The 21,295-nt window shown below is 39.7% G+C and overlaps 1 protein-coding gene across 3 annotated transcripts; it reads left to right on the top strand.

Annotated features, from left to right (window-relative positions):
* The first annotated feature begins 4 nt into the window (after nt 1-4).
* On the top strand, nt 5-20,489 carry FAM210A (family with sequence similarity 210 member A). Of its 3 annotated transcripts, none has more exons than XM_035565353.2 (5): nt 5-114; nt 13,302-13,420; nt 14,611-15,083; nt 17,222-17,333; nt 18,639-20,489. In XM_035565353.2, the coding sequence occupies exons 3-5, from the start codon at nt 14,635-14,637 to the stop codon at nt 18,903-18,905; spliced, it is 828 nt and encodes a 275-aa protein (XP_035421246.1). In that variant the 5' UTR covers nt 5-114; nt 13,302-13,420; nt 14,611-14,634; the 3' UTR covers nt 18,906-20,489. The 3 variants fall into 3 exon arrangements, with proteins under 3 accessions (XP_035421246.1, XP_050564646.1, XP_035421245.1); XM_050708689.1 differs by having other exon boundaries at nt 75-120; XM_035565352.2 differs by lacking the exon at nt 5-114 and adding an exon at nt 165-308.
* Nucleotides 20,490-21,295: the final 806 nt, after the last annotated feature.

Consider the following 21,295-nt stretch of genomic DNA (forward strand, 5'->3'; position numbering starts at 1 on the left):
AGGCACTGCGCATGCGTGCTGCGGGAGGGGGCGAACAGGACTACGACTCCCAGCAGGCTTCGGGAGGAGGGGGGCCGCCGCGCCTGCGCAGTGGCCCCGCCGCCGGCCCTCAAGGTGATGGTAGGGACGGGTGGCGCTGCACGTTGCCCTGACGCGCGCGGGGAGGGGGGGGGGCGGGGAGCGGCGCGCGCGGCTGGGGCAGAGGGTGGCCGTTGGTGGCCGTTGGTGGCCGTTGGTCAGCCGCCGCCCGGAGCGGCGACGGGGCCGGGCCTGAGGAGGAGGAAGAGCGGCGGCGGCTCGGCCGTGAGGTACCCGCTCGGTGCGGCCGGGGCGGGTGGGCAGCCCTCGGGTGCGGGCGCCTCACGGGGTACGGGCAGGGAGGGAGGTAGGGCCCGGCCGCTGGGGGCGGGGGGAAGCGGCAAGGCCCGCGGGTGCCATCGTGGGGCCCGCTGCCGCCCTCAGGGTAGCTGCTCGCGGTCAGAGCCGTGTTTACGATCTCGAGGCTTCAGCCTTTTCTCCTTACACGTTTTTTTGGGGCTTGCTGTGGGGGCCTCGGGATCCCCAGGAGGCACTGGCTAGCTGAACAAGGCAGGACGCTTTTGGTAACCCTGCTGGGAGTTCTGGTTCTTGTTGGTAATCTGCTTCTGGTAATTAACTGTGAGAGCTATCCAAGTCAGAAGACTCTGACAACGCTGTCACATCAGGAGAGACTTCTTTTAATTTCAAATCAAGTGTAGATGTGTGTCAGATAACGCAGCCTACACGTTTCACCTCATTTATGTCCACTTCCAAAGTGCTTTCTGCAAGCTGGCCCAAGGGAGGAAGCACAAGTTTGGACAGCAGCACGCAAAGTGCCCCAGAAGCCTGCACCAAACCGAATTCTTAAGCAGACTGCAACTTACTGCTCCTCAGCTTATCTCAACCCTAAGAGGCTTCTACTATTACAAGTATAAACTTAACGATTTGCCAAAGTTATTCGGCTTGAGGGAGAGATGGGGAGCAAGTTCCAAATTTGGAATCTGAGTTGCCGCCTGTGCACTAGGTTATTTGACTTGCAGCTGCTTCTGTGTGGGAAATGTATGCACAGAGGATAATGTGTCCCCACCATCCATCTCCTGTGGTGCTGACAGCAGGTGTTTATCTCCTTTTACTGTTCAAAGGCTGCTTGAGGTAAAAGGGGTGTGAGTGGCCTCTGCGGCAGCGTTGTGGAATTGCACTCGCTGCTTGAGAAGCGTTGCCATCAGGGAGAAAAAAAATCATTGGATGGTTTGGGTAGGTGGATATCAGATGGCCTGCACATGGCAAAAAACGAGTAGGCAAATTCAGACTCTGAGCATGTAAGGAATGTAAGATAAAAAAGATTTGTCTAGCGTGACTTTCTACACATCTACTTCACGGACTGTAGCAGGTGATAAGAAAAGATTTTATCTGATTTTTGTATTTAGAAGGATCCATGTAATTCTGCTGTTGTAGGTGATCTCCAGACAAGCCACCTCAGCTCTGCATATATGCTTATAGACATCACTAAGTAACCGAATCGGTCTGTTTTTGTAAGACAGGGAGTTACTGCTGTTCCCTTATCTCAGATAACAGGCCTCAGCTTGCATCTCAACACGTTTTTTGGACCTCTATGGAGTTTTGACTTCAATATTGGCTTTAAAGATAAGGACACAACTAACACAATGGCAAAAGCAGAAAGTACTGATTTTAAAAATGACTGTAAAACTGGTAGTTGAATTCATAACATTCCTTGCAATCAGTTTTGCAGCTTGGGAATAATATCCAACATAGTTATTGTTGGTGCTGATACGCTATAAACCCAGATTGTTGAAGCTGAACGTACTTTGAAAATTAGGCACTGAAGTAAATTCAAGGTCAGCAAGATTTCAGGAGTAAAAATGGAATAAAACTACTGAAAGAACTGAGGTTTGGGCCTAACATATGATTGAAATCTTCAGGGACAGGAGGAATGCTTAAGAACTTGGTAGGGTGTGGCAGTTTTCGTTGGTGAAATTTCAGAAATAAGGCTTACATTCAGTATTTTCCAGCACAGTGAAAGCAGTCCTTCCACTGAACCACCCTCTGTCTTCTTAGGAAGGTTCTTGGAAAGATTGGTGCAAGTGAGAAAGTGGTATGAAAGAGTGATCTGACCCTTTAAGAAAATAGTTAAGGGTCATTTAAATGGAGTTTTATTTTAAAAATACAATCGTAAATGTAGTTTTAATGATTTTTAACTGAAATATTAACTTCCTGTTCTTAACAAAGTTTTATTACTCTAAGGACAGGGACATAGAAAAAAAATCTTGTTTTGGGGGGGGGGGTAAGCTATCATGATCTAAAATTTTAAAATGAAGAAGAAAACTGTTGTAACCTGAGCAGTATTCCTTTTTTATTGTTTTTTAATGTTGCCACACTATACCATCCATCTGAGTCAAGTCAAGGAATCTACCAGAGGTACTCTGTAGCCTTTTAGGAATCCCTGGCCATGAATGAAGTCAATCCTTGATCTAAAGTGCTTGAACCAAGTCGTTACCTATCAGAATACCAAGTTAAAATCCTTATGCTATGCTGCAATGGTACCTTCCCAAATTCTGCTGATCTTGAAGATACCAGTACATTGAGTGCAACAAGCTTTGTTCTTTCTAAGGCAAATATATTGCTTCAAACTGTCAGGAGAATTGTGGTTTAATGAGGTCTTAGTAAATCAGAGTTGGTGCATCTAATTTTGTCAGTCCTCCAACCTTTTTTCTGTCTCAGTAAGCAGTTGAGGACAGAATTAATTTCTCCTTTAACACATGGGATGTTACCCTGCTTGGTGTTTAGACTCTTCTGCAGTACAAATGGTAATGATTTCAGTTTTCATGGACTTCATATTTCCTCTGAGCCGCTCAAATCTTTTCCACCCCAGTGTCTTCTGCCACTCAGTTCTCCTTGCGTCACCTTCAAACTAGGTACACATTGTACGATTCATCAAAAAATGGCATTTCTATTTCAAGACGTGACACTGCTCCTTCTAAACAGAGATATCTGAATGGTAAAACCAGGTCTTGTTCCATTTGCACGCATCAGAAAATGAAAGTGCCAGTTAGCTGGGCTGCAAATTTTAATCCCAGGCCTCTGCTATTTGATCTTGTCCAAAAACTGACCTTGGCCATGTGTAGCAGTCATTACATAAACAAAACAAGAAGTTGCGTGGCTGTGATCCTCTGCGGTTCTCCAGAACCTGAGCAGCCTGTCCTTGCAAAGCGGGATGGGCGAAGAAATGAAGGCTACACAGTCAAATGTTTGTGAACAAATTATAAAACACAGCAGTAGGTTTCCAGATGCATGGACTTTGTTGATTCTTAATAGAAATGTGTGAGTGGCTTTACAGCAGTCTGGTAAGTTTCTTCCCAAAGTGACTGATGGAACTGTTGAATAGAGTGTGAAGACACTTACCTTGTAATTGTGATGGTAGTGCTTAGCTCCAGCATGTGCCAGCCAGTTAACTACTTGCTCTTAATATTTTGTGCATTTAAAAGCTGATTTGCTGATGTTAAAATTAGATAACATCTTTTTCTTCCTACTGTCTCGAGCTATACTTTCTGAAGGAGGGATGTTTCTGTACCGAAACACAAGCCTTGGGCCTTGTTGGTCACATCTCGTAAAACACAGCGTGCTTTCACAGGTTGTGATCCTAGGATTCTTCTCTTGCTGCTCTATGTAAAGCATTCCAAGACAGATATCTTTGACGTGCGTGTTACTTTGATCTGGTCGTAAAGATGAGAGCGGGTGATACACGCCTGGGAAAATTAACTTGCTTGCTATTACTTCCCTTGAATGACACATTAGCAAATTTACTTAGGATATCTTCCAAAAATATTTTAATCCTGTCATGAATATTTACAGAGAACTCATAAAAATGAAAGTACAGAGAACTCATAAATAAACACTTTAATCTGCTGTGTCAGTAGGTTTACAGCTCTGCTCAGCTTGTGCTGCCCCAGTTTCTAATGAACAAGGCACGTGAAGGTATTGGACAACAGAAGTAGGTATGATGTGGGATAGAGCAACTTTAATTTTTAGCATGATTTCCTCAGAAATGAAGCATGTGTGCTGGAATTAGGGAAGAATGAACAGGCAGGTAGCACTAACTAGCTTTGAGAGTGGTAGCGCTCAGAAATAGTAAGCTTTGAGATGCTTTATGAAAGCAGATGATTTGATGCTTCTGAAAAATGGCTACAACTTAAATTTAATCTTTAGCAACCACCAGAATATGCGTGAGGGAGATGTAATGAATGCCCTAACCACAGAAGGATCTTCAGCTGAATTTTGTCAGTCTTTTGAACACCAGCAACCTTAACCTTGTGACAAAACTACCTAGGAATTCAGTTTTCCTTACGTCCGTGGCTTACAAATTCTCTCTGTCAGTAAGAAGGACGGAAGTAAGACTGTACATCCATGTTTCTTTCTTGCCTCAAAGTATTGCAACAGCTGCTGGAAGGACAAGAGCAAGTTGTGTTCTGTGATTAAAAGATGTGTTTTAGATGCAGCATATTCTGACTGGAAGATCTTTTCTACTGTGTTTCCTTTCCGAAGCAACAGTAGGCCTTGTAGTGGGTCAATAAAGAATTTGTGAATCCACAGAGCTCCACATTGTGGGTTTCTTATTAACTGTCCAGCACTTAGGGAGGTATCTCATGGTTTGCCTTCTAGTGCTAGGCTCTGTACACTGTCAGAAGTCTGCCGTGTCTTCCTGAGATGTCTTGACCTGTGGTTAATTGTGAAATTTGGGTGTTTGGGTAGATGACATTCAGGAGTAGGTCCTGAAGACTATGTTCGTGGTTTGCTTTAAAGTAGATCTCAAGGTCTGTTGGTACAAAGTGGTCTTCTCACAATGGATGTGTTTTTACTATTTAAATTGAGTTGTCTAAAAAGTTGGAAAATTAAAACAATCAAGTTACTTTTTCTTTTCTGTGGTTAATGATGTAATTTGTTAACACCCAAAATTCTATCCTCCTGGTTTATAAGTTTTATTTCTAAATATAAAGGTTGACGAAAAAATGACTTCTTAATTTTTACAATGACATTACCACCTGCCTTACCCACACAGCAGGCAGTACATATTTTTCCCTTAATAATGTTTTTTCCTTAGGACTCATGTCCTGGCAGTGGGTGAAAGTTTGGTGTTACATGGGCAAGGGTGAAGTCAGAACACTTAAAAAAAAAAAAAAAAAAAAAAAAAAAAAAAAAAGAGACTAGCTGACCAAAAGGCTCCTACTGGTACGCAGGGGACCATCTGGATCTTTTTGTGGTGCTCTTTAGTAAACAGAAAGGAACTCTGCCAGAGGTTGGTTGCTTCTTCTGAGTATGCCGAGGGCGCTTCCTTGGACTGAGCGAGAGCATTATTTGGCTTCTGATACTGAAGTCCCATCAGAGCTCCTTCTGGTGTGAAGTCACCGCTCTGTGAGTCTGATGCTCTTTCAGACACTTTCAGATGGTGCCGTTTTGCTGGTTGCATGGCCAGCAACGTTACCGATCCTGCCCTCTAAGCAAAAGGTGCTGCTGAAGGCAATGAACTGAGTGGTGGGCAAAGAAATTCTGTCGGCTCAGCTGTCAAAACCTTAACAAAAGTAATACTGCTATTCCTAAGAACAGGTCACGTTTGTTTGGAGAGCTGTGGGGAATAGCATTTACCAAAAATTAGACATAGAATGTGGTTTTGAACATCTGTCTGTTCAGTAAATGTTATGATCAGCCTCTTCACGTGTAATTTTTCAAGATTTTCTGATTTTCTACGCGTATTTCCCCATATGGAGAAGTTTGAATCCACAACAGAGAATTCAACGCTTGGAATATTTAGAAAAGATTTATACTGGAAGCAAATGTCTGCCAACAGCAATTCTGCTGAAAGATGATCGTTCGGTATTTTTTGCTGGGGAAAAAGTGACATCTTTTCAGTGTTTGAAAATGTGAAATAAATTCAGTGAAAGAATAAAAGAAAACCTTGAACCTAATGTTTCTTTCCACTGTGGATTGATTCTGTTCCTGTTGAAGTCTTTGGGGGGCTGGGGATTGGAGGATGAGAGGATTGGTTTGGGGTATTTTGTTCGCTTTTGATTTGGGCCTTGCCTGTATTGTTCTTAATTGTAAGGCTTCTGGGCTTCCCCTGGAGCATGCTCTCTGGAAGTGTTTACTCACTTTTAGTGAATTTGGTGGAGCATGCTGTTTTCATTGATTTGTACTATTCTAAATGCAGGTTATGTTAGCTAACATTTAATTTACAACAAAATTAAATAACAATTTAATTACAGCTGGTACTGTTGACTACAGTTGGGATGTACAGTGAGATGAGACCTGTGAAGACCTGAGGTGGCAAAAATGGCATTTCTCAAGACCAGATAGGGAATGGTTTTGGTAGTCATAATGCAGGATGAGAGAGAAGGCTGTACAAAGTTTATGCTAAGATCCAAGTTGAAGCATATTGTTAATAAATGCCCTTTACAATTAGTTAAGAGAAAGTATTTGAATACCCCAGTCGTTTGATATGCTCTGTTCAAAAAGGCCCAACTTTATTTGGACCAGCACCAGTTGTTTTAGTGGAGGTCACAGCATCCCCAGGGTGTTTCCGGTAGTTTCATTAGACCTTTCAGGAGCAGTTGACTACAACTCCTAAGAGCTGTTTAATTTAAAGATCATAATCTAAATTTTATATGTCAAAAGACTGAATCCAAAAATGAGCTTGTCTACTGGAACCCAAATGAGGAATAACAGTAAGTCCTGAGCACGCTGGAGTTCAGTTTTCTCTGTAATCTTTTGACCATTATTGATGCCTCTGTTAGTGAAGAGAGATGTGCAGAGCAGATCTGAACTCTAAAGAGAGGTAACGGACCTTTAGAAAAGAAATGTCAGCCCTAAATGCAGAAATAAACATAGTTACGTTTCTAATGTCTTCCATTAGTTAAAATGTACAGACAGGACTTTGAGGTGCTCACTGAGAGGTGATGGAGGTGAGGAGTCTGCCAATTAAAGTTGGATGAGATGTGGAGAGGGGAGATCCTAAGAGATCCTCAGTGTTTCAGCAAAGTTTTGTGTATTTGTGCTTGAGTCTGACTCCTCGCAAGTTCAGATGTCGTTGTTTTCAGGGGGAATTCAAAGCCATGTGCAAGAAACTGTCCCAACATGAGGTTCACTTACGGGAATTATCTTTTGCAGACCCCTTAGAAACTTCCCACTGCTGAGCACGCCTACCCCACACACCTCCACATGGTGGCCCTCCGGTTGAAAACCCTCTGAAAGAAAACCACCAGTGTCTTGAGGGGAATGAACTAATGATACACGAAAGATCTAAGGATGAAAGGGGCTACTAGGGGTTGCTTGGGAAAGTTGTTTTATTGGATTTATATTGTGATTTTGGTCTTTTGATTAAAGTGACAGGTCATAACATGGAAGGCAAAAGAATAAGCAGACAAGTATGATGTTGCCATTGAACTAAGAAAGTGAGGTTTTCATCCTTTTTAGAACAAATGCGCATGCCTGGTTTTAAGTTTAGTTACCTTCTAAGAGCATAACTTTCTAACTTGCAAGTTACAGACATGTCTGCAGAGTGACAAATGGACAAAAGCTCAAATCAGATAGCACTTTAAAAGGCAGTTTTGGGTGGGTTGTCTTTCGGTTTTGTTTTTACATCCAGAAACAACATAGGAGACGATCAAGCAGATTGACACTTGTTGGAAGGAACCGGAGTAGGGAGACCTTCTGTCGTATTAGTACAAGAGCTGTACTTTTGGAAAAAATCGGTAGAGGGCAGAGTGAAACTTAAGAATGAAGGAACCTGGCGTAGATGCTCAGCACTGCCGAGCTGCAAAGTTTTGAACGAGGGAAGTTCTCAGCTCTGAACAGAGTTTAGAGCTGAAACATAGAATAGCTCCAGATATTAAAACAGTTCTGAAGAGCAGAAAGCACTGCACACAACTGAATACTTGTCTAAAAGAATTGGGGAGAGAACATTCACGCTTTTATGCTATGCTCAACTGTGTGCAAGCTTGAGATCCAATGCTTTTCAGCATACAGGAGAAGAGGGATACCGCTGTCACATTGATGGGGTGCAGATCAGCTGTTAAGCCTCCTGTTTAGCATTCCTGCTCTATAATTCAGCACAGACATTGCATTAGGTTCTCCTGCTTTATTTGTGTTCTGAATCCAATGTTCAAAACTTTATATATAAAGCTCTACAAAAATTTTTATTCTGCCTAAAGCTACGTTTTTGCTGTGCTTACCAATACTTAAAGCATCAGAACATGGTAGCAGTGGAGATTGCCATGTATTTAGGGATCTTATGTCAAAGGGTTTATTCTACGTTCTTGACCAAAGTTACTGAAAACTTTACTAAGTTTAAGCAAGAACTACCTTAGTTTAAATAAAAATGAAGGTTCAAAAATTGTTTGCACTTACATTAGTAAGTAGTAGTAATATGATAAGTTTAAAATATACTGCTTAGCTTTTACTAAGCGATGATACAGAGATTAGCCCATTCCGCCTCCATCATGCCTAACTTATTAGGCCAATTTGTCTGTAAGATTACCCTTGCATTGTGTTTTGATGTGATGACTTTCAGCAAGATTCTAATAAATTTCAGCATGACTCGGTTTGCATTGCTCCCTTTGGCCTAAAACACGGTGTTCAATTTTTCAGGCAGCTCTGAATGGTAGGCAGGGTGAGGCAGCTAGTGATGCCCAAACTTCAAATTATAGCCAAGTAGCTTAGGTTTGAATGAATAACAGATTGTATTAAGGATACTGCAGAAGTAGTAAAAGCTGAAATATGAATTTTAAATGCTTATTCATATACCCTTGAAATACTTATGCAAAGAATAAAAACTCCCAATATGCTGTCATTTCCCAGCCATGGATAGTGACTGCATGCTATGCTGAACCATTTCAGTTATTACGAGGTTTATAGCTACGTTTTATGTTGTGTTTAGAAAAAATGATACTTTACATATATTGCACTATAGTTACAATGATTTCAAAATGTGTCCCCAGCCTTTTAGGCAACCCATACGTTTTAAGTTCAGTAGCTTTTTTTTTTTCTTGTTTTATTACCTTAATGTTTGGCAATGTGCTTTTTTAAATGTTGTCAATAAACTGCTGAACAAATTTAAACGTGAAACAAGTCTTTTTTATTATATTGCTTATATTTTTTACTCAATATAAAGGTTTTCTTATCAACCTGGCTGTTTGCGTGGGATCTCTGTGCATTTGCTTTTTACACAATCTGAAAGATGAACTGGAAAGGATTTCTGACAATGTGGTTTGTCCTTTTCAAATTCTTCTATATATACAACATAATCCTCAAAGTTTCCTTGATTTTTGCACTAAAATTGACAGGAATGTAAATTAATTTTCTGGTTTCAGAGAACGGTGCCTGGGGAGTGGAAAAAGCTCATGGATTTTTAGTGGGAACTCTCCTGTGGTATAATTAATATTCTGTTTTCAAACACTAACAGAACAAGCGCTTTAAATGCGTCCGTATTTACATATTGTGTCCAGAGTGTTTCTTGTGGAACTGAGAAAATAAACCAGGCTAGTCTACTTACATTATACCCTCAATTCCCCCAGATGTTTTCTGACCTCTTTTACAAAAGAGGACTTAGATGGCAAAAGCTTTAGTCTTACATCCAGCCCATTTTCACATTTTGTTTTCTCTAGTAACTCAAAACTTTTTAATTATAAAAGGGTAACTATTTTTATACAAATTATCCTAATGAAAGCTTCATGTGACGTTTTCTGACATAACATCCCTTTCCGAGAGCAGATATCCCCAGCACTCTTTGCTGTACCTGCGTTGGCCTGCTTGTTACTTTTACATTTTCCAATGATCCTGGATCCTTTTTTGCTTAAAATGTTAGCACGTCACTAAAACCACAGGTTCATGGTAGTCACACAGCCCAGCTCTGTGCCACCAAAAGATCCTGAGCTTCTGTTCAGGATCTTGTTGTCCTCAGGAGCAAGTCTAATCTCTGCTTTCTAGTAATCACTGACTGGGTTTCAAAGACTTTAGCAGCGCAAATGCAAGAGACAGGATGTTCCTGTAGCACGTCAGTTTTGTGTGAAGGCTGTTCTAAATTATAACAGGAGCATAAAAGTTTCCCAAACAAAGCCTCTGGCACTGTGATGAGGAGCTGAACTGTACTTTTACTCAGGAGGCCACCGGAGCACTCCCTTATGTTAGAGGGCTTGTTAATAACCTGTCATGAGGCAAACGTGCCTTCAGAAACTAAGTGGATGTCCAAGAATCCCAACCAGGAGTGTGTCTTGAACAGCCAAGATCTCTTGAGCTCAGTTTACAGCCAGCTGGAGATGCAGCTAAATAGCTGGCCAGAACATGATAGCACTGAAGAGGAGACCTTATCCAAGAAGTGTTTATAGATTATTTCATAGCTTGTCCTGCTAGCGTCTATCTGGTTACTGACTACATGAGATTCTTATAGCAGAGAACAGCTGTATTTGTCCTCAGACATCTCCATGTTTGTTTGTTGTCTTTTTTTTAGCTTGTGGCATACTTTGGATAAACCTAATACAAAAACTGAGATGCTTTAAAATACCTTCCCCCGCCCAATTGTCATGTAGCATCCCACCAGCTTTTCCACCCTCGTATTTGAAGCTTCTAGCTTCTGTCTTTCTCTGTGCTTTTGCAGCATCGTGCAATAGCATAAAAGCAATACATTAAAACTAAGAAATATTTTTCCAAAAGTCACCCAGTGCAATTGTGGATAATGTCTAGCTTACTGTCCTTTCTTAGAATCTGAGGGGTTTTCAAAACTGAAAGTTACAGGGGCAACTGTATAACTCACATAACTAATAATTATCTTGAGGAAATTATTGTTCTTAAAGAATAAAATTATGCCTCAAAGCCATGGGTTGACATGCTGCTTTCTGCTGCCTGTTGAATGTACTGGATACTAGGAACTTCTTCTCACTAATCATGTCATAAAGGACAGATTGCTCTGTATTCTTCTCAGGTTTTAGAAGGATGAAACAACTACAATTTCATATTTCTTGTAAATTCCAGACGTTTATTGTGCACTTTGGGTTGTCTGTCCTGTTTAAGATTTGTTTGCGATGGTGAGCCAAGTAATTAAAATACTACAGTTGAGCAGCTGCAGCCATCACCCCCCTTTACCAATATTCGTTTCTTTAAAATCAGTTTACAAAACGTATGCTATAATAATTTATTTTACTCAATTGATTTTCCTATACCCTGCTGTAACCATTGCAAATATAATTCTTGCCTCCTTTAGGCTTGTAGTGCTGTGTGACAATGTCATCATCTTCAATTTACACATCAAAAGTCTCTCATGTTCCTTTAAATAAGTAAAATAAAACAAGTACCTATAAAGCAGTAGGATCTCTTGGAGAACTCCAACCTTGTTTTGAAATACCTGTTTTATTCTCTCAAACGTAAGCTCTATTACATCTAAACCTTTCCTTATACATTAAGTATCTAACAAAAAGCTTTTTAAAGTGGAGGAGCAAAAAGTAAGGTAGTTCTTAGAATATCAGCTAGAACTTACTTTCATCTGCGTTTACAGGGTTCGGGACCTTTTCAGGATCTATGCAGATGGTCAGAAAATTTCCCTTTGGACTGGAGGGTCTGGCATCCTGGAGAAAAACTTTTTAGTTAACAAGTTCCAAGTCTGTCTGAGGACAAAGGAACAACAAAAACATTATGGCAGGTCTTGTCAGCGGCCCTGCTTTTTCCCCTACTTTCAGCCAGCGGTGGCATTCTGACTGCTGTTAAGTCTGATGATGAAGGGCACTTACCTTACAAGCAGCCACCCTGAAACTCGCTCACCAATCACAGCAGTGTTAGCTGCTGACTGATGAGGACTGAGCACATAGTAGTGACCCGTTGCTTCCTCCTGTTGAGGGGAATTCTAACCTTTTGGGATTGCTTTGGGTTTGCTGCTGTTGTTTTTTTTGTTTTTTTTTGGAAGTCCTGGAAGCCATTTCAAACCACAGTGTTTTGCAGCCATAGCAGTGTATCAGAGGTGTGGAACAGTGGTGCTTTTGTGCCATCAGTAGGTGCTAGACAGTGAACCTAGAAACAGTATTCTGAGAAATGCTAATAACAGGAAAACCCAGAAATACCTTTCAGTTTCTTCTTGCTGCTGTATCATTAGTCTCTGTGTGGCCGAACGAGCTCCTTCAAAGACTGGTGGATTGCAGAGTCCTGTTAATAACAAGAGAGAATCAGCATTGCTTCCCCTATGCTGTATGGTGACAATTTTCAAAGCTTCTTTGGAATTTGGGAATAGGACACCATCCACTGAGAGCAGAAGAATGGTGAGATAGAGTAGAAGGTCCATGTAGGTTATAGGTATCCGTTGTGGGTCCGCTGGCCGGATATGGCAGAAACCTACTTGGGGCAGGTGCTCAGAGTGCTGTGCACTGCCAGTGAGGGGAAAACAGTCCCGTGGGGTGTTAGCCCTCAGGAGGGGAGTGTAAGTGGCTATAGGCAAGCTGTGTAGTTTTGTTACAGTTTATTATAATTGCTGTAAATCAGTAAGGTGGTTGGTATGTGAAAAAGTACCATAAAGTGTTTTCACCGCTTTTTGTTTACAAATACAATTGCATTTGTATCTAAGAATTCAGCAAGAAGCTCTGCTTCTCATAAAAACAGAAATACAACAAGCAGTTGCTGCTTCCAGTGAATTCTTACAGAAGGCCGTCTCGTTGAGAGGCAGAACCTGTAGATGATTTACTGCTCTACTAGCAAGAGCGCTTCTTGGCTCCCACTGAGTTCATAATTCAGCAGGAGTGAGTAACTGCTGCTTTACAAAGAAACAAGAGTTCAGTTTTCCCCTCGTGATGAAGTAACCTCCTCTGTTAGTATGAGTTCCCCAGAAGTGGGTGTCTGTGCTTCACATGCAAGATAGATGTGTCCAGGGAGTTTGGAACCGTTCCTCTGATGTTTTCCCTGCATCAAACATCGTAATTCTAGTAATTGCAATTAATTCAAGCACAATAATTACATAAAAAATAATTACGTTAAAATATCTAGAAAATGTACAGGCAAGAATGTTCTAACAGAAGTCCCTTTGGACTATGAAACTTACCTCTTGGAAGGAAACACTAGTTCACAGTTCAAGAATTCTTAAGCTACGCAGAAAAGAAACTGTCACTAGGCTGTCAGAGTCCAAAAAGGAAATTGCACTGGTATCTTCTTCATTAAGCAAGGTTTCGGGCTGAACAAAAATAATAGTATCAGTTGGCTGTGCTTTCTGTTTCTCTAAATGTGCCTTTTTTCCACTTTGGCAGAGTCGTCAATATGTTGAAGACATACTTGTGAAAGGTGGGGTACTAGTGGAAGAGTAGAAACTCTTTGAAGACACAAACTCTATCAGACCTTTTGTTGCGTATCTGGAAAGTAGTAAAGGGTATGTATGACTTCATTTTCTTAAACCTCTGCTTATGTTATGAAATATTGATCATTTTCAACAGCCTAGATGAATTCACTATCAAAAGACCTGATTAAGATATATCTAAAGGCAGTAGGTAAAGCTGTGAAGATGATGATGGAGTTTCAATTAAACTTTAATGATTTCTGATTTGTATCAAGAGTTGTTATGTTAGTTAAAAATCCAAAAACATGGACGATTTACTAGTTGTAATGCAACTGACTTAGCTGGTATTAGTTAGATAAAATCAACTAGTGGTGCTTTTCTTTGGTGGGAAGGAAAGTTAGTTGTTCAGTAATTTGTAGTTACAAGTTACTATGCACACTGTACAAAATTCCTGTCCTGTTTTGTGGGGAACCTCTCAGTAGCTCTTCCAAATTTTCAAGAATAACTGGTAAGTGTTCAAAATCATAAGGCTAACTGGGTTATCCGCAGTTTTAAAATGCTCTTTTTGTTGCAATATTTATGAGATTACAGTTTAATTTTTGTTCTTTTAATTAATGACATCCAACAGCACCATCCCAATTCCTAGTAGATGTATACTGGCAGGTTATTGTGGTTAGGTTTGTTACTATTAAGACTTCATGGATCTTTTTAATTATTTTTTTTACTGTATGAATTTTTACTTTTAGTTAAATAGCGTAGAACACCAAAAATTAATTTTAATTATACTACATGTAATACCTTTTTAAAGTACATCCCACCATTACGAAAGCACTTCAGTAAGGTCACACTGTGTCTGTCTAGGCTGGAAGTATCACCTGAACTATCAGTTACTCCTAGAAGTGAACTTTCAAGGGTAGCTTTTCAACAGCTCTGCCATATTATACAGATAAAAGCAGTAGCTAGCACTAAACATCTGAAAATGTTTTCAGAGAGTAGAGTGAGCGTTTCAGCTGTGAGGAGCAGTGTGCGCTATGTGAAGTGGACATTTTAGTGTAAGTGGACTTTAGAGTACTAAAGAGGTGAGATCTAAAATGATTTGCTTAATTATAGAAGGTAACAGAATTTCTGCAAAGGAAGATAAAGAAAACCTTTTAAAGTAGAAGGATAGAGAGCAACGTAAAATTTCAGAATTTCAAGTAGCGTTGGAGGAATTGCAAATCTAAAATTACAAAATAACTGAAATGCAATTTGTTTGCTCTTTCCCCGTTGTTTCTTCTCTACAGAAAACTCGGCCACATTTCATCAAGATGCAAAGGAGTGTATTACATACTGCATCTCAGCTGGCGCACGGGATGTGTTTGGTTTTTCCTCGCCCTAGCGTCTTTCAGTGCGTAAAAGGACAATCGATGTCATCTAATGTTGGATGCAAAGTGATTTTGGCACTGGACCCTCCTAAACGATGTCTTCATGCAAGTGTAGCACTGTTAACCTCAAAGAAAAGTGCTTTTTCATCGCAGCCAGCAGACACTCCTCACAAAGTACTAGAAGAGAGGAATCCTTTGACTTCAGCCGCTGATGTACCCAAGCAGAGCCCCGTAGAGACAGATTCTTCAGATCCTGATCCATTGCAAGATAAATCAATTAGTCTTGTTCAAAGATTCAAGAAAACTTTTAAACAGTATGGAAAAGTCATGATTCCAGTTCATCTTGTGACTTCCACAGTGTGGTTTGGATCCTTTTACTACGCAGCCATGAAGTAAGTTGGTATTTTGTTGCACTACTCAATACTGCTGTTGAATTGAGACAGGCTCACACTGGTGAAAGGACATAAATTATTACTACATGTTAAAAAGTGCCTGTAAATGTAACAGGGAAATGAGGCTACGTTTTTACCTGGAGCACAAGATTAATACTGAAGTACTGCATTTGTGAGAGTGGTGTGTGCATACTATTATCATGCAGTTATTTCTGTACACCAGATGTCTTGCTTACACTTGGAGAAATGTCAGTCTCCCCAAAATATGCTTGGATGTAAACAGCATCAAAATGATTAGTAACCTTTCACAGGATAAAAATAAAGGTTTGGAATTCTGATTATGAGTTGCTAGATGAGATCTTTATAGACCTGTTCTTTTTTTGTCTTTGGATTTGAAGGATTTTCACCACTTCCTTCCCCATTTATCCACAGTCCTCCCCCATCACTGGACTTTCAAATCTTTTACCTCACTCTGAGCTCCTTACAAACCACGTGTCTCTTTTTTCCTTTTTTTTGTTTGTTTCCTGTTTTCCTTCCCTTTACCATAAAAATTGCTGCTGTAGCCCAGACTTTTGAATGGGAAATTGAATACTTTTATGGCCAAAAATAAATGTATTTGTAACTTTAGTTTCTTTCAGCTATAGTGTGGGCCAGATAATGTTTTGGAAAATGGCATTTATTAGAAAAAACATCAGCTATGAGATGTTAGTTCAGATTGAAGAAGTTTTATCTATCTAAAATGGTTTGCTAAATATAAGTAAATGTTTATCTCTGGATTGCTAGTGTTGTGTATTTAATAATAGAAAGCATGAAACAATGGCAGTTTGTGGCAGCAAGAATGGGGCTTTGACATCAGAATGCCTTACCACACAACTGTTTGTTTTAGTTACTCTAACCAGCTGGCATAATTGCCCTTTCTAGGAGCTATAGATCCAAATGTCATTCTAAATTTAGCTTATGTCAGAAGAATAAAGGTCTAGAGCTATTAAAAATATTTTGCTTTGGATGAGTCCAGGTTGATGCTCACATCCAGATATTTCAGATCGAGTTTTCATCAAACACTTAAGTTAGCTGCTGAAATACATATTTGACAGATGAAAGCAACTGAAATATTTAACTAGAAACTAATTATAACAAAGCTTTGATTTGTCATGCTACAGCAACAGCACCCTCTGGAAGTGGAAAAATAACTTTGAGAATGACTGCTCATGACACAAGACTAAACCATGGTGGTTTATTTAATAACATTGATTAATGCTGTCTTTCAGATCTTGCTCCAACTTCTACGTTGGGGATAGGCCTTCAGGTTGTAGATCCTGGTAACTGCTAGAAAGCTACTACCTGATCCTGTTCCTGATGCTAAAGTGATCACATGCACAGAAGAACACTTAAAATGATGAAAATGTTATTTAGAAGTGGATGATGATGCTAATAATACAACATTTCTAAATACTGGAAAGTCAGGCCTTCTATACTGGCATGTAGCTTTCTATTACAGTGTAAAGAAGGACTGTCTTTTCTTTCTTTATGCTGATGTTAGTTTCACTGGTTTTCAAAAAGAAAGAAGTTATGATAGGAGCTCTTCCATCTATCCTTCCACCTTGCATTAACCAGGTGGAATAGATGGGCTCAAAAGCCTTGCTGTCTTGTGCATATAATATATGTTTCCTTTTCTTTTGCCACATTCCATTTGTTTCATTTAAAAGTGAAGGCAGCACACTAAACTCTGGATTTTGTACTTCTGGGCATGCTGCAGATTAGTCTGAAATTTCCAAAGAGGAAAAAAATAGGCAAAACAGAACTTGCACAACTGGAGCCTAAGTAGCTGTGTCACAACCACTACACTAACTCCAGACATAGTAAACTGGGACACAGGTAAGTTTGTAGTTGATATATTATCCAACAAGGATAATATAAATGGGTTGCCTCTTGGTGGAATGAAGAACAAAAAAGCTTTAATTTGCCTATATGTACAAAAATATAAACCTTGTAAGTGTATTGCTTAGATGGAAAAAATATTTTGCTATCAAATTGCAAAGATTGTACGAAGGAGTTTAAGAACGGAAATGATACTATAAATCACTGTTCGTGTTTCAAGTGTCATCCTACTCATTTTCAATTTTTTTTCTCTTTGGTAGAGGAGTGAATGTTGTTCCATTCCTAGAGTTGATTGGCTTACCAGACAGCATAGTAAGCATCCTGAAAAACTCCCAGAGTGGAAATGCACTAACTGCATATGCATTGTATAAAGTAAGTATTTGTATGGTTTGTAAACAAGCTCTAAATCTTGCCTGGTGAAATAAATAGGGTTTGTTTGTTTAGATCAGAAAGAATTAATGCTGTTTTCCCTGTTTGATAGTTACACATATTTCAACATTCATTTTTGTGGTAGGAATAGTCACTGGAAAGTTGGTATGGGCTCTGTGTTCCTTTAAGGAATCTATCTATATCTCTAAAATAACTTCTTTGTTTGCTGCAGGATGATTGTCTGTCCTCAGAAATTTAATTACAATTAAGCTGTTCCTCTGTATCCCTGGAATAATTAACTGGGATAACAAACTAAATTTTAAATACTTCACGATTGCCAGATAAAAGTAAGGGTATTTTTTATCCTAGATGATGAATTAGTTTGTCTTTCTATTGTAGTTCTCTATCATTCTTAAGTACTTTCGTTGTCCACTTGGATCAATTACTTACATTCAGGTTTGAGTCTCGTTTGTTGTTTTATGCCCAAAATCTGTGTTTTGGGAGCCTGAAATGTGTCAGACCATGCAAAACCAAAGTACTGTATTCACTTCAAAAGCCGCTCATCAGTTTTCTTTCCAGATATGATGTACTATTTATCTGTTACTTTAAGGTTTGTTGTTTTTCCCAAACAAAACGTGAAAGCACTGTTCTTCCAGTTACTCCTGTACCTGAAAGAGATCAATAAATGTGGTTAAATACAAAGATTTTATTACAGCTGTGAGATTTGGAAGAAACTTTCAAGACATGAAAGTACTAAAATAGGTTGCAAATGGAAGATTTTGCATGCTTTATCTTTGAAGTTCTGAAAAAAAAGTTACTCTAAACTTTCTAGAATAACTAACCTAGTTCGTTGTGTGTTGGATTAGCTGACCTCTGAAGGTCTCTCTTAGCTCTGTCTTTCTATATGCAAGTCTTATTTTTGGACTCAAGGTTAGATGCCTATACTCTCGTGAGTTTTAGAATTTAAAGCATATCCTGTTGTTAGTACTTCCTCTTTGCTTTTATAGTTCATTGCTCACATACTGGCTGTTCTGAATTGCATTCTGAGACACCTAATGCTCTTCCCACAAGCTGCACAGGGAGGCTTTTTAAAAGGGAAGTGTAATGCCTGTGCTAGTTTGTCAAAAGAATACTTAGTGTAAAAGGTATGCATTTCTAGAGAATGTACTGTTAATTGTTTTATTTCCTTATAAATAGAAGATATTTTTAGTATCTGACACTGGCCAAGATACTTAATATTAAAAATACTGTCTGATGGATAATACCGTCCTGTTTTATTCATGTGGTCTATCCTTTGGTTTCTTTAAGATTGCAACTCCTGCCAGATATACTGTGACTTTGGGAGGAACGTCCATCACCGTTAAATATCTACGTAAGAATGGCTATATGTCCACACCACCACCAGTAAAGGAATATCTGCAAGATAGGATGGAGGAAACAAAGGATAAAATTACAGAGAAGATGGAGGAAACAAAGGATAAAATTACAGAGAAGATGGAGGAAACAAAGGATAAAATTACAGAGAAGATACAAGAAACCAAAGATAAAGTTTCATTTAAAAAAATAAAGGACTAGGAGAGATGCTTAATTTTTAGATATATCTAACTTAGCACTTTAACCTTTTTTTGAGGCAGGAGATACAAAGTGCACTTCTGAGATTTCTTTTTTTGTTGTTTTTTATTGGTGTTTTTTGTTTTTGTCTGGAGACTACAATTGCGCTGTGGATTTAAAAATTCTGTGTATTCACGAAGGCTAAAGTTTTCTGTGAGGGAGCAGTTGTGACAGTTTCAATTTATAGAAGCAAAAATGAATCTCAGATTAGAATTTCCTATCTAGTGGTGATAGTGTTAATTCCCCACCTACCATTTTTTTTCATCAAAATGAAGATGGTTTCTTCCTAAAGCTACTGCTTTACTCTTCCTCCATCTTAGTGCACAGCCATTTTTCCATCAGGCTGAATCTTCCACTAAATGAGAATGAAGATTTCTCTACTGGGAAAGAAAACATATTTTGGGTTTCAAAGTATGTGGACCCAGACCTCTTTAATCATGATCATCTCTCGGCTTGGAGACAGACCATTATCACTGATACTGCACACGAAGGAACGAATGGATTATCTACTCAGTCTGAATGAATTTATAATAGCTACGTTGACTTCAGCTGATCAGTAACAGTTTACAGGTTGAGACCATGAACCTTTCTTGGAAAGTTCGTCTCTTCAGAAATCTCAGCTGAAAGCTATAGGAAGATGAGATAATCGCTATAGCCATACTGTCAAGTGTACTATTTTTTTTCTAAAGTTGATTTACAGTAGAAAGTTATTAAAATGAATCAATAATTGTGTATTAAAAACTAGGATTTTTTATTATGTTAAAGTTTACAACACTGTTCTATTTCATGGTAGCCCTATACCAACAACAACAAAAAAATCCAGAAGAGAGAAGTTTACTCAAGCAATTGGTATACTAATGGGACTTTTAAAATACATACAAAGTTAGAGTTAAACCCAAAAGTTCCTCTTCAAGAATCCTCCAGACGTCAGTAGAACAGTTTACCTTAAAATAAGCATAATTTCTGAGACAGCAATCAATCTACCAGAATTCTATTCCTGAGTTTTTTAGGTCGAGCAAATACTTACAGCTGAAATGGTAGAAGAACTAAATTTGAATCTGCTCTATTTGACTGGGCAGGCAAACTTCTTTCATTTTTATTCAAATTTAGGTTAAATTCAAGTGGGTTCTTTTCTACTTCTGTTACAGACCTCACTTTCTAGCAAATCTCTGCATGTGTGTCTTGTTCAACAAAGGTAGTTTTTTTGCAGCGGGATATGGGAAAGCAACAGAGTTGGACCCTAAGCATTGTAACTGACTAGGATAAAAGAATATAGCTGATACTTTATAAGGCCCACACTTCAGTGTTTTCAGTCAAGTCACCAAGGTCCTGTCCATGTTTAATTGGGTTGAACTTCATTAACTTAATTGTGGAGGATTGATTACATACTTCTCTGTCTCTGTCCATGTGTCAAATAGTAACTGCAATCTAATGCCTACCTCACAGGGATGTTGTGAGGAATAATCACTGTAAATTTGGTGCCCTGAAGATGTAAAGTGCCATGTTTCTGATAAATACTATTAAAAAGTAACTCTCTCTAACTATGAACTCTTAGGCTGTTGAGGTGAATGCTGCTGTAGGACTGGAGCTAATAGATGCTTTTCCTCCTTTCTATTTTAGTGTTTTTTTCCTTACTATCCCTGCCCACGTTTTTCTGATGTTATGCTTTGCATAATGCTGCAGGGTCTGGGGCTAGGGGCTGGGACCTTGTGTGGCTCTTGGGCCTCATTTCTTCCTTGCGTGGGGCAGGGGTTGCACAGGGCAGTTTCCTGGGATGGTCATATAGCCCTCAAACATGTTAAATTGGTGCGTGCCTCCCCCACCCCCTGTCCTCTTGCACTTCCCTACATCCAGCTGGCCTGTGACCACTCTGGTGCTTCCTCAATCCATCACCTTCAGTGCTATGTACAAAATGCTTCCTGTCTTAACTATGCACCATAGGCTGTCCTGTGTGACCATTCCTGCGGCCACAGGAACAGCTCATTCTGACCACTGTAAGTGCCTCATCCAGGTAGTCGGGTCAGTCTGCAGCATGAACCACCCGGAGGAGTCCCTGGGATAGCCACATCCTCTACCCAGGATGTTGATTAACAAAGCAGAGACTTGTGTCTGTGGTTTGATTTACACAAAATGGGAGGGGAATCGTGGAGACTTCAAAAATCCCACCTGGATACCTTCTGTGACAACTAGTTAAATGGTTGGTTGTACCGATGGCCAGGAGCTTCGGTGGGTGACCTCTCAAGTCAGCCTGATGTGGAATCAGTGCAGTGCCTCCTTAGTGCAAAGGCCAGCTGAGGAGCTCACAAGGTGACCTGAACAAGGGAGCACCCAGCAGAGCGCCCCAGTGGAGCACC

Source organism: Cygnus atratus, chromosome 2 (assembly GCF_013377495.2).
Source record: "Cygnus atratus isolate AKBS03 ecotype Queensland, Australia chromosome 2, CAtr_DNAZoo_HiC_assembly, whole genome shotgun sequence".
NCBI lineage: Eukaryota > Metazoa > Chordata > Aves > Anseriformes > Anatidae > Cygnus > Cygnus atratus.